The 16,263-nt window shown below is 47.6% G+C and overlaps 3 protein-coding genes across 3 annotated transcripts in view; all 3 read left to right on the top strand.

Annotated features, from left to right (window-relative positions):
* The window catches only part of LOC146288059 (F-box only protein 40-like), a 4,029-nt gene extending 2,188 nt beyond the window's left edge, over window positions 1–1,841 (top strand). Inside the window, exons 5-9 of the mRNA XM_084698923.1 lie at window positions 1–104; window positions 199–440; window positions 551–682; window positions 809–1,142; window positions 1,290–1,841. The exon at window positions 1–104 is cut by the window's left edge and continues 76 nt beyond it. Of these exons, the coding sequence (XP_084555049.1) occupies window positions 1–104; window positions 199–440; window positions 551–682; window positions 809–1,142; window positions 1,290–1,493 (1,016 nt within the window). The 3' untranslated portion in view covers window positions 1,494–1,841. The remainder of the gene's footprint in view (window positions 105–198; window positions 441–550; window positions 683–808; window positions 1,143–1,289) is intronic.
* A 935-nt stretch (window positions 1,842–2,776) lies between these two features.
* On the top strand, window positions 2,777–3,996 carry LOC146288058 (coiled-coil domain-containing 92B-like). The gene is made up of 3 exons (XM_084697936.1): window positions 2,777–2,918; window positions 3,015–3,062; window positions 3,284–3,996. The coding sequence occupies exons 1-3, from the start codon at window positions 2,789–2,791 to the stop codon at window positions 3,994–3,996; spliced, it is 891 nt and encodes a 296-aa protein (XP_084554062.1). The 5' UTR covers window positions 2,777–2,788.
* Window positions 3,997–5,270: 1,274 nt separating this feature from the next.
* LOC146288057 (clustered mitochondria protein homolog) lies at window positions 5,271–16,202 on the top strand. The gene is made up of 30 exons (XM_084697937.1): window positions 5,271–5,487; window positions 5,760–5,867; window positions 6,057–8,202; window positions 8,352–8,497; window positions 8,658–8,829; window positions 9,087–9,227; window positions 9,447–9,568; window positions 9,737–9,891; window positions 10,100–10,225; window positions 10,341–10,488; window positions 10,579–10,671; window positions 10,749–10,967; window positions 11,066–11,241; window positions 11,318–11,620; window positions 11,725–11,900; window positions 12,022–12,123; window positions 12,217–12,317; window positions 12,470–12,622; window positions 12,716–12,778; window positions 12,899–13,158; window positions 13,349–13,433; window positions 13,525–13,678; window positions 13,902–14,041; window positions 14,177–14,257; window positions 14,344–14,469; window positions 14,640–14,761; window positions 14,882–14,975; window positions 15,089–15,223; window positions 15,347–15,420; window positions 15,542–16,202. The coding sequence occupies exons 3-30, from the start codon at window positions 6,117–6,119 to the stop codon at window positions 15,636–15,638; spliced, it is 5,850 nt and encodes a 1,949-aa protein (XP_084554063.1). The 5' UTR covers window positions 5,271–5,487; window positions 5,760–5,867; window positions 6,057–6,116; the 3' UTR covers window positions 15,639–16,202.
* The last annotated feature ends 61 nt before the right edge of the window (window positions 16,203–16,263 follow it).

Below are 16,263 nucleotides of genomic sequence, written 5' to 3'. Positions count from 1 at the left end.
GCGTGGACACGGCAGACCTGGGGGGCGACGAGGAGACCTGGAATAGAGATGAGGCCGCCACGACCTTACTGGGCTACGCCGAGATAGAGGTCATGGGTCACAAGGTCAGCAAAAGGCCACGTGAGGTTTTTCACACGCTTGGAATGTTCTGGACTTTTGAACGATTGAGCCTGAGCATTTCTTGATGGTTTCTGTCAGATCAGTGAAGGTGTAGGGATCCATGGACTGTACGTAGATGTGGGGACCCAGACGCACTCGTTCCCCACGGCGCCGTTTGAGAGAGACGCGGTGCTGGCGGACGTTATGGTGGGCCGTCCGCTGAAGCTGCGGCTGCAGCTGCAGGCAGAGGGCGTGACCAGCCGCCACACTAAGGCTAGCTCCGCCTTCACCTTCCTCTGTGGACACTCATTCCTACGCAGAGAGTTGCCCGCACACTTCAGGTAACTGTTTCTGAGGGATTCAAGTCTGCGTCAACCGAGCGAAACTATAGGTCTTTGGATCTGAGGCTGTGCTGCAGTAGAAATGGAAAGCTTTTGTCATTGTTATTCAGGAACGTTCACGCAGACATCCAGATGTGTCTGAGTGGCTGGTTTGAGCAGAGGTGTCCCCTGGCCTACCTGGGCTGCACCTACAGCCAGAGGAGGTTCCAGCCCTCCACACACAGGGCCACCGTCACCTACAAGTGAGCACAGCTCCACTCTCAACCCTGTATCTGTGTGGAAAAGCTTACATTTCTACATGTTAAAGTGGTCAGTCCTTTGTTTCTTGAGTATAGAATGTCTTGTTTGTGCACCTTCATCCCCTCCAGCCATGAGCTGAGCATCTTCAGCCTGCGTCCCACTGTTCCTGACACGCTGGCGGGGGCATCACAGCCCCCCCAGGACCCAGCAGAGCCCCCCTCTACCCCCAGGAGGAGGGCGGTCAGGGGAGGAGCAGGGCTGGACTCTCTAAGCACTCTGCCCTACGAGGTGCTGTGTCACATAGCCAGCTTCCTGGACAGCCTGTCTCTGTCCCAGCTGGCCCTGGTCTCCCGCCTCATGAGAGAGGTGTGCTCCTCTCTGCTGCAGGGAAGGGGGATGATCACCCTCCGCTGGAAAAAGAAGACCTACTCACATGGAAGGACCACGTGGAGGCCCAAAACGGTACCAGCAAGAGAGTCAAATCCAGCTTGGTCTTATCTTGGAGTACAAGAAATCAAAGAATGTTTGTGTTCCCTATTTTGTTACCTATCTCTAACCTTGTCATTGTCCTCTCATCTCCTTTTCTCTTTTTTTCTCCTCTCCTCCTAGGTTTGGGAGTTCAGCCACCTGTTCTCCCCTGTGAAGTCATGGCATTTTGCAAATGTCCCCCCCATCACTGCTCATCTTAAAGTGTGTCCCTACTACCAGACCGCCCCCCCTCGAGAGCCTGTGGCCCTGCCCAGTATGAGTGAGTCCCAGGGGGGCAGCCAAGAGAGAGAGAGCCTAGTCACTCACTTCATGTTAAACCGGTAACTAAGAAACAAAGGGAAAAAAGACTGAATGCGCTTCTGTTTTAAGCTGTGTGAATTTATCTTCTAACTTTTTGTTAGTCTTTAATCAATACTCGGAGCGTAGCACTGGTGAGGGCTGCAATACAAAGAGTGTTGGCAGTCAGCGCTGGCTGCTACCCACTGCTATCAGTGCCAAACTCAACAGATTATGGAGGAGTGTGTGTACTGGCTGTATGCAACAAACATCTGCTCTTCTGTGCCAGGGATTATAGTGTCACTGTTCAGAACATGTATTATTTTCTCTGAATTCGGCTTTTGCTTGGTCTTTAAGAACAATGTATGTGTTTAAATAAAACACGTATTTCACTAATTGAGTAAGTGTACGTTATTTATTTTTTAAATAACCCAACAGTTTTGGTTGGGTTGCAGTCTTTTGTTGGTATTATTTTTCAAGTTTACCACAAGAGGGCTTGTTTCGATGTCCAGGCTGTGGTGTTGTCCATGGTTCTGAAAAGCATCGAGTAGATGAACAACGGATACGTTGTTAAATTGTCTAACTAGGGATGTCGATCATCTGGCATCATCAATCTGATGTCTTTCAGTTTTTCACACCAGATCTGAAATCCGCTTGGAAATGACCATTATTCTTCGCAACCACATGCGTGGACCAGTGGAAGAACATTGCTTCTCTGTCCGGTTGATAGGCTACATTTGAGGTGGGGTTACTGCACGCACGAGTATCGACGCACTACGTCCGTTCCGGTGCAAGCCTTTGTTGTGAATAATACGCCCAATAGACAGTATACCAATCAGAAGGTTATTAAGAGGTTATTAATACACTGCTGTAGTCAAATCAACGGACGTGCTATACAAAACAGTGACCGATCTACAGCGATCGTCTGTGAGATGTGAAATATTTACTCGTTAGTCTACGCGGGCGGATGTTGGTGTTATGGCGATATGTTTTTTTCCCGAGGTCTATAAAAATATGAAGGGTATGCACAGGAAGTTGGCAGATCCACTCTTGATAACCACGGTAAGCGGTAGCTACACCCCCATATGTACCATACTCTAGGCTTACAATGTTGCTATGAATTGTGTTTGTGTGATACTGCAGTTTTGAAAATCCAAGCACTCAATAAAGAGTGAAACAATCCTCAAGGTTGCATTGCACATGGAATCTTAGTCCACTCTATTTCAACAAGCACAAAACAAATGAACATATCCATTACCAGTGAACAGGACAGTGAGCTAGGCCATCTCTGGATCTGGTAGCCTACACCTCCCTTCCCCGGCAGGTGTGGTGAATTAGTGGTCATGGATAAGAGCAAGCTGGAGCAGCAGGTGGCTGGCGTGGAGAGGGGCGTGGCCTTCCTCCAGCAGGAGCACCTGGCCATGCTGACAGGCCTGCACCTGGAGATAACACACCTGAGGAGGCGCTGCCAGGGTGAGTCTCCCCCCAGCTGCCCAGGTGTCTCTCTGTGGCTCCGCCGTCTGTCTGGGGCCCCGGGACTCACTCTGTCTCTTGTGTCCATCTCTGTAGAGCTCAGCGGGGAGCTGAACTCCAGGTTTCCCGAAAGAGTCGCGTCAGGTAAGTCGTCTTTGGTGAAGCGCCGAGTTGAATGAGAGAGATAGAGAGACATGAAGCAGTAGAGGATCCAATAGGAATAGAGGTGGGCAGAGAGGAAGTGGCATTGATGCATTGTAATGGTGTAGAAAAGGTATGGTATCAAAAAGACAATTGATCAATAACAGAAATTCAAAGAGACAGAGATGAGCATGTGTGTGGATGCCTATGTGTGTGTGTTTCAGAAGAGGAGGTTGAGCTGGCTGCGCGGTGCCAGGCCGCGGAGTGTCTCCTAGCAGAGCAGCAATGCATGATGGGAGCGGTCCGCGAGGACCTGAGGTCACGGAGGGCGCGAGCGACGGCTCTGGGACGGAGTCTCAGGGACGAGGAGCGGCGCTTCCTGGAAGAGCTGAAACGCCGTAGCCACAAAATCACCTCCCTGAGCAGGGAGCTCCACCGCCAGACCGTTACCACATCCATGCTATGCCAAGAGCTGCACTCTGCTCGCCTGAGACTGTTCCAACAAAGCCAGGGAGGAGAGCATGGAGCAAAGGAGGAAGAGGAAGAGGAAGGATGGGAGGAAGAAGGAGAAGAGGAGGAAGAGGAGGAGGAGGAGGAAGAGGAGGATGAGGGCGGGGGAGAAGATGAAGACTGGCTTCTGACTCCGCCTCCTCCCGCATCTCCGAGCCTGTCAGAGCGCAGACGGAACAGGCGTGTCCGTGTGAGGGAGGAGCGGGTCCGGGCGTGCGTTCCACAGGAGAGAGTGACATCACCTCTCAGGGCGGGCCCCATGCCTGATCCCGCCCTTTTCCTGGAGCCGCTTAGGTACAGACTCCTCCCCTGGAATAGGCCAATCAAAACAAGGGAAAGAGTTCAAAAGGAGGGAAAGTGGAGGGATAGGTCAGGGCGGAGGGAGAGGGTAGATATGGGAGTAGCAGAGGGAGAAACAGAACTGTGAAGGAGAGAAATGTACAGGAAGAACACCAGGAGTGGGGAGGAATGGAAACAGGGATTTCTTGGACATCAGTTAACAGCAGTTGGCATAGATAGTTAGAGTTAGTTGTTGGATGTCAACTTGTTAAAGTATGTAGAAGTATATCAAGATCAAATGCAATTTACTTTGATATCAATCTCCATTGCTTTCAAAAAAGCACCCCACTGGACCTAAACACCTCACTAATAAAACGTATTGATTCTTGTCATTCAATACTAGCTTTGCTGTGACCCCATGAGTTTGTCTTTGTAGGTTACATCACAATTATCTGTCAAGACCTTACAGAAAGGTAGGAAGAAAGAAATATTGAATTGTATGATTTCTTACTGCACTTTATTAAACTCAAACAATGTGTTCAGTAATGACAAAACAACCACTACATTTGTCGACTCTTCTTATGATACATGTTTTCATCCATTGTCAGTTTGGATTACAAGAGCCTGGCCGTTACACTGTCACCTGCCAACACCAACCAGAAGAGGGCAGCATACAGCAGCCCAGACTGTCCACGTGTGTTCCTGTGTCATTCATTGGATTGTGTCAGCAAAATATAAATTTAATCAAGACAAGAACATGTTTTGATAATTCACTTTAGATCTAGAAAATGTTTACTTGTAAAGTATCTATGATAGTTTCATAGCAAGCTTGATAATACACAAATTTGCAGTTGCAAAAATATGTTATTGTAGGTTATTTAATCTTTGTACGAAAAAAAACATTTTCTACTTTCCTTTGAAAAAGTTGCATTCCAGAATGTTCCCACGATTCTCTCTGAACTGCTGCTCAGAATGTTAATGTCACTGCAGCGCTGCCATGGCAACGAGTGAGGCTCCAGCCAGCGCCTTTATGGAGTTCGGTGTGTGCTGAGTGTGAGTGTAGTGTGTGTGTGTGTGTATGCATCTATTTAGATAGATTGTCAAGGGGCCCGGCTTTGTTCCGAGAGGGGGTGGTGAATATATCTGGGTCCTTGTGTCGTTCTCCAAGAGGGCATAATAAAGAGATGTCAGAGTGGTCTAGCTGCTATTTATAAACCCTGCAGCTTCATTCTTTCTGCACGTGCTCAGCAGGGTCGGCAAAGTGTATGCTCAGGCATCCAGGAAGTGACATCATTCTGTTCAAGCTCAGTCAATCTGGAAAGCGCCCTCGTGCGGAGTGGGACAACTACTGATGGGAGTTGTGTGTGTGTGTGTTTGTGTGTTGGTGTGCGTGTGTGTGTCTTACACGGCTAGGGAGCAACGAAGGGCTGGCTAGGTCTCCGTCAGACCCCCTCTAACCCTCGCTGAAACACTACCACACCGTGAAGGGCAGTGGAGGACACACGCCAGGCTTGTGCAACGGGCTTCAGCAGCATGGAGAGCAGAGCCGCCACATCTACAGGACAGGACAGCCAGAGAAACTGATCAGTCAATCCAACAGCAGGAGTCGGCTGGAGAAGAGGAGTCTGAACCTGGACTGGTAGGAGAAAGACGAACTCCTCTGTTCTGCTGGGATTGTTTGATGTGTTTTATCTGGATCCAGGTGGGAAATGTATCACTTTCGTCTTGTCTGTTTTACGTTTTTTTTTTGGTTTGATCACGCTGTGCTGTTTGGATTACATTATTGACTGATTTTGGATATAATTTACTTAGATAATGTTTATATCCAGACACAGTGATCGTTGCCAGTGTACTGTAGGAACTGTGTGTCTTAAAGTCTGTCAATCTATCTTCGGAATGGCCTTTTTTCAGGACTCGCTGATTGTAAAGTAATTACAAAAAGATTCTTCGAGGGTTAAGGGTTCTCCCATAGGTGACCCCAACAGAAGAACTGCACTGACATTCCAGCCTAATAATCTGGTAAATTATCCAAGTTCCTGTTGGAATCATCAGCTGTGAGCCAGACGTGATGTGTTTTTATGTTGCGCATAAAGTTACGTTTTGCAAGACTGTATAGAAGCACAAGTGATTTGGGGAATATTTGAAAGATTGTGTCAGACCCCGATGACAAGATTCTGCTTCTGAAATCCCTCCTCGGCTTTCCCCCAGACATCTTGTGACCTTCATCCCCTCACAGACAAGCACAACAGCAGCCCTGTTTGGGAAATCATGGGGAATGTGTTCAAGTGCTGTCCAATGTTGGGAGGCTTCTTTCGGTGTCCGACGGCTCCACAAGAGGGGGACGCAGAACGGTCTCCTCTGCTGTCTGAAGAGGGCAGCGAATGTGAGACCCTATGGGACGACACAGAACAGGATCTACTGACCAACCCCACTCTGGAACGAGGTCATTTCTTGTTTCCCGACATAGTCCTCAGCAGTAGCATTGGAGTGGACGTGGCCGCGGTCGAACCATCGCTGTGTCTGCTGGTGACGAAGGAGGACCAGGCAAGAGGGGCGGGAGTGACCGTGCTTGGGGACGAGAGGACAGATGAAGAGCCAGTGGAAGGAATGGATGGAGGAAGAGAGAGGCTGTGCTCTGAGGTGGAGACACAAACAGAGTCTGGGATTCCGGCCGGGATGGAGGCACAGACACAAACAGAGGCACAGACAGAGACACAGACACAAACACAAGCAGACTATCTCATGGAGACAAACGATAAGACGGACACGAACACCCAAAGCCTGGGATACAAAGCAAAAGATTCCTACTGTTTGTCAGACGTACAGAACCAGTTAGATATAATAGTTGGGATGCAAGTAGAAAAATGCAAAACATCCCAAACACAGACACACAGTCAATTACTGGCAGTGACTGAACTGAACACTGTCAACTCAGACCAGACAACATCTCTCTCTGAACCAATTGTTGACCAGATGAAACAGAAGACTGTCCAGACAAAGGAGTATGCAGATGAGAGTGAGCGGAGTCATGTTCTGACAGTGCAAACTGCCTCCCAGATAGAACAGAATGAAGACCAGACAATAAAGAACACTGTCCTAATGGAATGGAACACTGACCAGACCCAACAGAACATGGACCTCACAGAACCAAGCCAAGTCCTGATGGAACAGACCATAGATTTGAAAGAATCTTCTGGAGCCAAGGATCAGACGGAACCAAGTATAGGCAAGACCCAACAGAACACTTCCCGGACAGAACAGAGAACTGACCCTGGAGACCTGAACACTTCCCAGGCTCAACAGACAACTGACCCTGGAGACCTGAACACTGACCAGACTGAACAGAGAACTGACCCTGGAGACCTGAACATTTCCCAGGCTCAACAGACAACTGACCCTGGAGACCTGAACACTGACCAGACTGAACAGAAAACTGACCCTGGAGACCTGAACACTTCCCAGGCTCAACAGACAACTGACCCTGGAGACCTGAACACTGACCAGACTGAACAGAGAACTGACCCTGGAGACCTGAACACTTCCCAGGCTCAACAGACAACTGACCCTGGAGACCTGAACACTGACCAGACTGAACAGGGAACTGACCCTGGAGACCTGAACTCTTCCCAGGCTCAACAGACAACTGACCCTGGAGACCTGAACACTTCCCAGGCTCAACAGACAACTGACCCTGGAGACCTGAACACTGACCAGACTGAACAGAGAACTGACCCTAGAGACCTGAACACTGACCAGACTGAACAGAGAACTGACCCTGGAGACCTGAACACTGACCAGACTGAACAGAGAACTGACCCTGGAGACCTGAACACTGACCAGACTGAACAGAGAACTGACCCTGAAGACCTGAACACTGACCAGACTGAACAGACAACTGACCCTGGAGACCTGAACACTGACCAGACTGAACAGGGAACTGACCCTGGAGACCTGAACACTGACCAGACTGAACAGGGAACTGACCCTGGAGACCTGAACACTGACCAGACTGAACAGAGAACTGACCCTGGAGACCTGAACACTGACCAGACTGAACAGAGAACTGACCCTGGAGACCTGAACACTGACCAGACTGAACAGAGAACTGACCCTGGAGACCTGAACACTGACCAGACTGAACAGAGAACTGACCCTGGAGACCTGAACACTGACCAGACTGAACAAGACACGGAGCAGGTAGGCCAGGATTGTGAGGAGTTGAAACAGGCTGCTGAGAGAGAAGGCCAAGCTGGGAAACGTGTGGATGCAGGTGAGGAGGATGGCGTCGCAGATTCCAAACAGATAACCTTGTTTATGGTGGACAAGCTGTTTTTGGCTGCTCCACACATCACAGGTAGGTGAGGGAGAGAGAGAGAGAGACAGAGAGAGAGAGAGAGAGAGAGAGAGAGAGAAAGAGAGAGAGAGAGAGTTAGTGATGCCAAAACCATTTCAACATGTAGTTGAGAGAGAGTGATGCCAAAACGTTCTCTACATACACCGTAGGACCCCCCAGTGTTAACCAACCAGATGAAGAACCACAGGATGCAGATGAAGGGGAGGAGAGTAACATCCAGGAAGTGATCCGTCTGCAGGAAGAGGGGTTTGCTGTTAGGATCCAGGCACCAGGATCAGAAACATTTGATCTCCAGGTATTAGCACTTGTCAAGTTTGTCCATTAGTCATTTATCCATTTTCTGTTTTATGTGAAACTCCTTTTCTAGATCTTTTTACTTATCTGAACTTCTCATCCTCAATCTTCTTGCTCTCCTTTCTCCCCCCCCCATCCTTCCTGTCATCCCTCTCTCTTAGGTGTCAGGCCAGATGCTGGTGTTTGAGTTGCAGCAGGTGCTGTTGGACCATGAGCTCACCTGTCACCGCACCTGTTTCTCCCTGCAGCTTGAGGGAGCTACGCTGGACGGCCTCACTGAACTGCGCTCCATTCCAAGCCTCCTGGAGGGGGCGCTCCTCAAAGTGGTGGAGGGTAATATACAGTTTGTATTAACAAACTGTATTCAATACATACAATACAAGTCAAATGTTTGGACACATTTACCAAAATGTGTCCAAACATTTGACTGCTACTGTACAAACATACATACATACATGCACAGTATTTATCCATTTACAATTAGACTAGCTCCCACAAAACAACTAAAATCCCAAACTTGCAGTAGTATGTCACCCTTTCTTGGAGGTACATCACGTGTTGATGTCATCCTCCATGGCTGATGCCAACAGATCCTTACACTGTACGTGATGCTCGCCTCCACCTGCGACATGTTCGGGACCTGCTGAGGGGCCTGGATCCCACCGATGCACACAACGGCCTCAACGGCAGCTCACTCTCTTACCTGGGCCTCTACACGCAGGGAGACATGGGTAATGTAGTTCTCCTCTCTGACAGCTTTTCAATCAGTTTCAACTATAAATGAAATGCAATCCACTTCAAACCCAGGGATGACACATATTTCATGGTGACTGGTGATGACAGTTCGAATATGTGGAAATAATTGTAAGGAAGCATTTCCTAGTTGAACAGACATCTAATCCTGAACAGACAGCCATAATCGTCTGGCATCTGTCACTGCCTCCATACAGAGACAGGAGCACGGAAGGGCCCTGGGCAAGATTCCCCCAACTACACCCCCCCTGATTACATCCTTCCTGGGAGTAAGGACTGCCCACTCATGCCACTCCAGCCAATGAGAGAAGATTGGAGGGTAAGCAGTAGTTTGGCTGGGAACACAAACTTAAGTGGAACTCAACAAAACCAACACATTACTGTGAAACTCGTAGCGCAGCTGAACGAGTCACCTCAGAGTAACATCGGTGTCTGCTGGTGGATCATGTTAAGGGTCATCCCAGATCATGTCTTCTGTGTCGGGCAGCCGTTGCAGTGCCTGCGGGTCCTGACAGTGAGCAGCTGGAACCCTCCTCCAGGAAACAGGAAGATGCACGGGGACCTGATGTATCTGAATGCCGTCACTGTGGAGGACAAACACCTCAACATCACTGCCTCCGCACGAGGCTTCTACCTCAACCAGTGAGTTGTTCCCGGTGGCCAGGCATCCAGACACACCTTTAAACTGTCACTCTACTGTATTTCCAGACTCTTACACTGATTTTCTGTTGACACAGCAATAGCTGTGTCAATGTATCACCTCCTGTTAGGTGTCATCTACATCTACGATTAGATTTGATTATCATTTTTTTTTTTTTGCTGCATTCTGTGCTCTTGTCATCCGTCACAGATCGACTGCCTTTACCTTTAACCCCAAGCCAGCTTCACCCAAGTTCCTTTGCCATTCCCTTGTGGAATTGCTTAGTCAAGTGAGCCCCACCTTCAGGAAGAACTTTAACACCCTGCAGAAGATGAGGTGAGCATGTGGTCTACCTGATCTACATTAGTATATCGCCAACTTATACTCATCCTGAGAGTACTGTAGTGTTGCCATGGCTACACAATGTGCCCCTCCCTCTGTTGGGTCTCAGGGTCCTTCGGCATCCCTATGAGAGAATAGCCACGCCCTTCCAGGTGTTCACCTGGACAGCCCCCCTGGGAGACCACACCCTGAACTGTGTGAGAGCTGAGGAGACCCACACCAGCCGCATGGGGCAGGATGAGCACACGGCTGGACAGGTGAAACACACAAATGGCCCACAGGGGAAATTTCACGTCACATGACCTTGACGAACAAGGAGTTTGTGATGACTTGCGTTTTGTGGACAGAGTCGAGACTGGAATGAAGAGCTGCAGGCGGGTAGGGAACTCCCCAGACGGAACCTTCAGGAACGCCTACTCAGAGAGAGGACTTTATTTAAGGTGAGACCTCGGCTGTTTTATCTGCTCATCCCCCTGTTTCCTCCAAACTTTCCATCAAAGATCAATTCCCTTTCCAGACAAACAGCGACTTTCTTGCTGCTGCAAGACGAGGTGCCATGGCAGTGGTTGACGGTAACGTCATGGCGATAAACCCGGGGGAGGAGCCCCGTATGCAAATGTTCATCTGGAACAGCTTATTTTTCAGCTTGGGTTTTGACGTGCGTGACCACTACCACTCCCTAGGGGGCGACGCTGCTGCCCATGCAGCCGCCACCTGTGACCTGAGAGGAGTACAGGTGAGAATGAAAAGTATGGAACCATTACAGAGATTATTCACAACATAAGACAGACTGTTGTGTTAACATAATGGCTATGTGGTGTGGTTGTGCTACAGGCTTATGCAGCTCTTGACACAGACAGTCTCCATACACTAGGAACCGCTGTACTGGATTACCGTGGTTACCGTGTGACCGCCCAAACGATTGTCCCTGGCATTCTGGATAAGGATCAGGAGCAGAGCGTGGTCTATGGGTCTAATGATTATGGAAAGACTATCGTCACACATCCCAGGTAACACACAAGCACATGAGCACACATGCTTTGTAGTGTGTTAGATGGGCTAGAAAAGCATCTTGTGATGTTGCAGATTTGTAGAGCTTCTAAACAACACCAGTGGGCCAATGAGAATTCAGCGTCACGTGGTGCTTGACCACACCCATCTCCCTGTGGAACTCTGTTCCTCTGTCGAGACCAAGGGCATTCTGGGAAACGATGGAAGACATTACATCCTTGACCTCATACGCTCCTACCCACCTGACCTCAACTTCCTGTTCTTGGAGGAAGGGGAGGAGCTACAAAAGGACTGCAACCGCCCTGGTTTCCCACGGCAACACCCGCACAGCCTGGCCAGTCTGAGACCAGAACTGCTGGAGGCTTTTGTCCAACAAAGGTCAAACACTTGCAGTACATCACTGAACAGGATGTCATCAGAACTATTTAGTCTCACAAATTGCCAGTTTTCACATGATGACTGACAGAAAACGTTCCATACAGGTATGAAGTTTTCCTCGAGATGGTTACCTCCGGGCTCAACCAAGAGGAAGTGTCTCAAGAAGAGACAGGAAATGGCACTCAAGCAGATAGGAGTCTGGCTGAAGATGGGAGACTGACGATGGAACAGGCCACAGCTCTGGAGTCAGAGCAAACAGCAGGACTCAGAACCGGCACAGGTGATAGACTGACAGACACTTCAACACGGACAATATTTTAAAACTCCCCTACACAAACAGGAATATTTTCATGTGAGGATGGAAACACAAAATGTGTTTTTCAATGAGTGTGTCTTTGTAGATGCTCGCAAAAGAGTGGTGATCCAGAAGGCTTGTGAGGCTGTTGGCTCAGTCAGTGACTCCTGCTTTGATATCAGATTCAACCCTAACATCATCTCTTCTGGTACATAGATTATAGCGCCGTACATGTTCACATGCTCACACAAAAGATCCAAAACACAATCAGATGTCTTTGTGGTCTCTGTCTATGTTTCAGGGGTGCGTTTCCCAGCAGAACTCTCTGAGGACGTTCAAAAACAAAGGCAGTTGTTAAAGGATGTTGCTGTCTTCTTGCTATCCAATCAGATTCCATCACTGGTAAGACCTGTGGGCATGCTACACCCATGCACCAAGAGCACTTTGAAATCAAACAAATTATAGCTGTGTGTGTTTGTGTCTGCATGCCCATGTCTGTGTGTCTGATTGCCTGTGTGTGGTGTGGTGTGTTTGTTTGTGTGTGTGTGTTGAAGATAAGGGACTGTCTGGACTATACGGTGGTGGTGATGGATGGAGGTACCCTGACTGCAGAGCTTCATGAGAGGGGTGTGAATGTACGTTACCTGGGCACTTTGCTGGAGCAACTGGAGAACACTGGGGAGGGAAAGAGGCTTGCGCATGTGCAGGTAAACTACACAACACGCTGTACGTACCTTCTGGGAACCTTCTTATATGAAATCTCATATTTACCGTCACAGAGCAACTGTTCTTTTTTCAAGAGAGTTGCCATTAGTGAGGTGATTATCAGGAGTGCCAAACACATTTTCAAGACTTATCTACAGGTGAGATACTTCTATACTTTTAGAAAGCATACAGTTAATTTATTTATTATTATTATTTATTTTTGTAACCTGTTTTACTAATAGGCTTCTTATTGTATAACTTGTGTGTATTTTTCCCAGGGTGTTGAGCCCTCAGCCCTTTCCGCAGCTGTCAGCCACTTCCTGAACTGTCTCCTGAGTTCCTCTTCCTCATCCTCTGACTCCGCCTCCTTCGTGCCACCAGACGAGCTTCAGTCCCGTCGCAGGAGCCGCCGGCGTCGTAGCCATGGAAATCGAGTGTCCATGGTTACAGATGCCATCTGGGCACGGCTGACTCCCAGTGACCTCTGGAGTAAGATCAAGGCTGAGGCAGAGCGGTACTATCACTACACACTGCACTGGTGAGTGAGTGAGTGAGTGAGTAAACATGAATGAGGGGCCGTTTAGGAAATAATTCAGACTGTCCTGACATGGTGTGAATTTCAAATGTGAATGTCTATGTCTTTCATGTGTCAGTGTTATTTCCTAAACGGCCCCTAATAAATATGGCATTTCTTTACAACCTACCCTTTTGTCTCTCTTGCTGGCTAGTGAGAACATAGATAAGGCAATTGAAAAGTACAGTCTACAGAGGATCTCCCTGCTCAGGGAGATGGCCATCAAAACCGGTATCCAGGTCAGATATGCAGGAGATCTCACACATTACACATACCGATATTCCCTTTGTCCTCAAAATTACATTCAAGTAATTCTTTCGTCCCTTGTAGGTGCAGTTGAGGGAGTATGTGTTTGAGTCTCGGCATAGGCCAGTGTTTAGTGAGGAGGATGTAATCAACATGTTTCCTGTGGTCAAACACCTCAGCCCTACAGACTCTGACGCAACACAGCTGATACAGCAATCCCAGGCCACCATACATCAAGGTAAACTTCTGCTGGTCTTAATACTGCTTAATAGTAGTACTATTATTATTTCCTAATACTTACTAGCAGTACTACTACTAGTAAGTAGTGGTAGTAAGTAGTGGTAGTGGTAGTACTAGTAGTACTCCTACTAGTAAGCAGTCCCTGAGGCTTTAGTCCCTGAGGGACTGCCTGCTTTAGTCCCTCAGGTATGCTAAATGTGTGTGTGTGTGTGTGATTTCAGGGCTCCTTAAGGAGGGCTGTGAGTTGATAAGACAAGCTCTCACCTTGTTCAGCAGTGTGTGTGGGGTTCTGCACAAGGACGTGAGCGTTTGCCTGCGTCTGCTAGGACGACTCTGCTATTTAATCGGAGATTATACTGAGGTAAACTCATTTCAATCATAACCCCTCTGCACTGTGTTTATCCAGCAATCCGTTCACTGCATTTCTACCAGAAAAACCCTTTCCGTACTGTGTCCACAACCCAAACCTGAAAGGGCAGATGTGTCTCTTCTCCAGGCCCTAAGTCACCAGGAGAAGGCTGCCCTCATCACTGAGAGAGTGCAGGGCATAGATCACCCTCAGACCATACAGGATTATGTGAGTCCTTGACATAAAAGTTGCATCATTACAGTTATTGTCTAATCATAATCTAGAAAAGTAATGATATTTTTGGTTCTGGTCAGACTCATCTGGCCCTGTATTGCTTCGCCGGGGGTCAGATCTCTACCTCCCTGCGTCTGCTCTATCGCGCTCGCTACCTCTCTCTGCTCGTGGTTGGAGAAGACCACCCACAGGTGGCGCTATTGGATGTAAGTCAAACTGAGAATAGACTCTTCCCTAGTTGATTGAATAGCTTTCCTGGAAAATGCAAATTGATTGCTTGGTTGGGTGATTGATTTTTTCGTTCATTTATTATTTACTGATTTCTTTCCTGCCCGTCTTTTAATATGCAAACATGTCTTCTGCTCTGGCTGTGCAGAGTATGTTGGGTTTGGTGTTGCATGGGCTATTGGAATATGACCTTTCGCTGAGGTTCCTACAGAATGCCTTAACCCTCACCTTAAAATACCATGGTACAACATCTCTTAAACACGCACAGAGGTAATTTTATGATATTTATTTTATTTATACAAAGGTTATTTAGGCCTTTTCTCATTCCGTCTCTCTATATAAATGTATTTGTTTCTCTAATCTTCCCCATCTCCTCTTCCTCTAATGCAGTTATCACATGCTAGCTATGGTATTTGAGAGCAAGGGAGACTTCCGCTCAGCTCTGCAACATGAGAAGGAGGCTTATTCCATATACAAGAACCAAGTAATCTTTTTAGTTGTGGGAGATTGTTTTTCCGATTAAACTGATTATCTACTGCTACTTGTACGAGACTTGTCTGTCATGACATCCGGTTTGAGCCAGTTGTACCTCCGCAGGTAGGGGACAACCATGGGCGTGCACGAGAGAGCTCAGAGTACCTGGAGAGTCTGACCCAGCAGGCTGTGACTCTCCAGAGAGCCATTAACCATATCTACAGTAGCGTCTCAAGCACCTGCCTCGCACCACTCAAGGTCTTCGCTCCCAATACACACAAACCTGCTCGTTTGCACAGCAACGCATCACCGACGTCACTTGACAGACATTTGCATGCTTGCTAGTTTAATCAATTCCATATTTTCGTATTTTCTCTTTAGTTTTCCACTCCCAGCCTCCCTGTGATTCTTCAACAGCTCAACCTTGTTTGTGGGATCATCCTAGTTCCACTCAGGTAAACCTGCCCACTGTCATAAACTCAACAAAAAACGACCAAGTTCATAACCAGCCGTGAGTTCAGCGATCCTGATAGTTCATCAGCTTTTACACTCCACTCCTTCCCTTGCTCTCCATAGCAACAAGGACCTTAAGCAGCTGAGGGCGGAGTTGAAGGGGAACAGAGAAGAGGGACATGCTCTGATTCAAGAGCTGGATGGGCTGATGGACAAATGATCTGTACGTGCCTGACCATAAGACAATATATGCTTTGGTAGATGGATGCACTACTAAACAATTTACAAGCTTTACACATGCATATCTATGCATAATAAGGACTGTCATCCCAATGCAGTAAACACAGTGAAAAGGGAAGACTTTTCATTTGAGAGACATTTTAATTTGTTTTATTTCATTTAAAAGACTGGTGTAAGAATGTAATGAACTAATGTGTATAAACGATGTGCTCTAGTCTCAACTGACAGCCAAATAGAATGACTAAGTTACTATTCAGAATAACTGTAAAGGGGAGGGACTTCGGTAGAACTGTAGAAGGCACATTTAGTAAACTGGCATTTTAAATAAACTGGAAAGGAGAGCATGTGTAACATACAGTGTTTACTGTAATCATCTTAGTAGGTCTCTCGGCCACTTGTTACAATGGATGTTGGTTGGATTAAATGTAAGAAAAAAACACTATGCAAAAGACTGTTCTGATTTTCCTAACTGTTAAGTAATCCTTACTGACCTCTTGAAATTATTGACTTGGTTAACTTTGGAACACAATTCTGATTAAATTTGTGCTCATCCTTTTTCGTCTTTTGGTACATTTCAGCAAGGTGCATTTCAGCATTGCAAAACA

This window comes from Hypomesus nipponensis, chromosome 5 (genome assembly GCF_054491055.1).
Source record: "Hypomesus nipponensis isolate SF chromosome 5, ASM5449105v1, whole genome shotgun sequence".
NCBI lineage: Eukaryota > Metazoa > Chordata > Actinopteri > Osmeriformes > Osmeridae > Hypomesus > Hypomesus nipponensis.
Note: the sequence above shows the minus strand (reverse complement) of the source record. Positions and strands in the feature narration are given on the sequence as shown.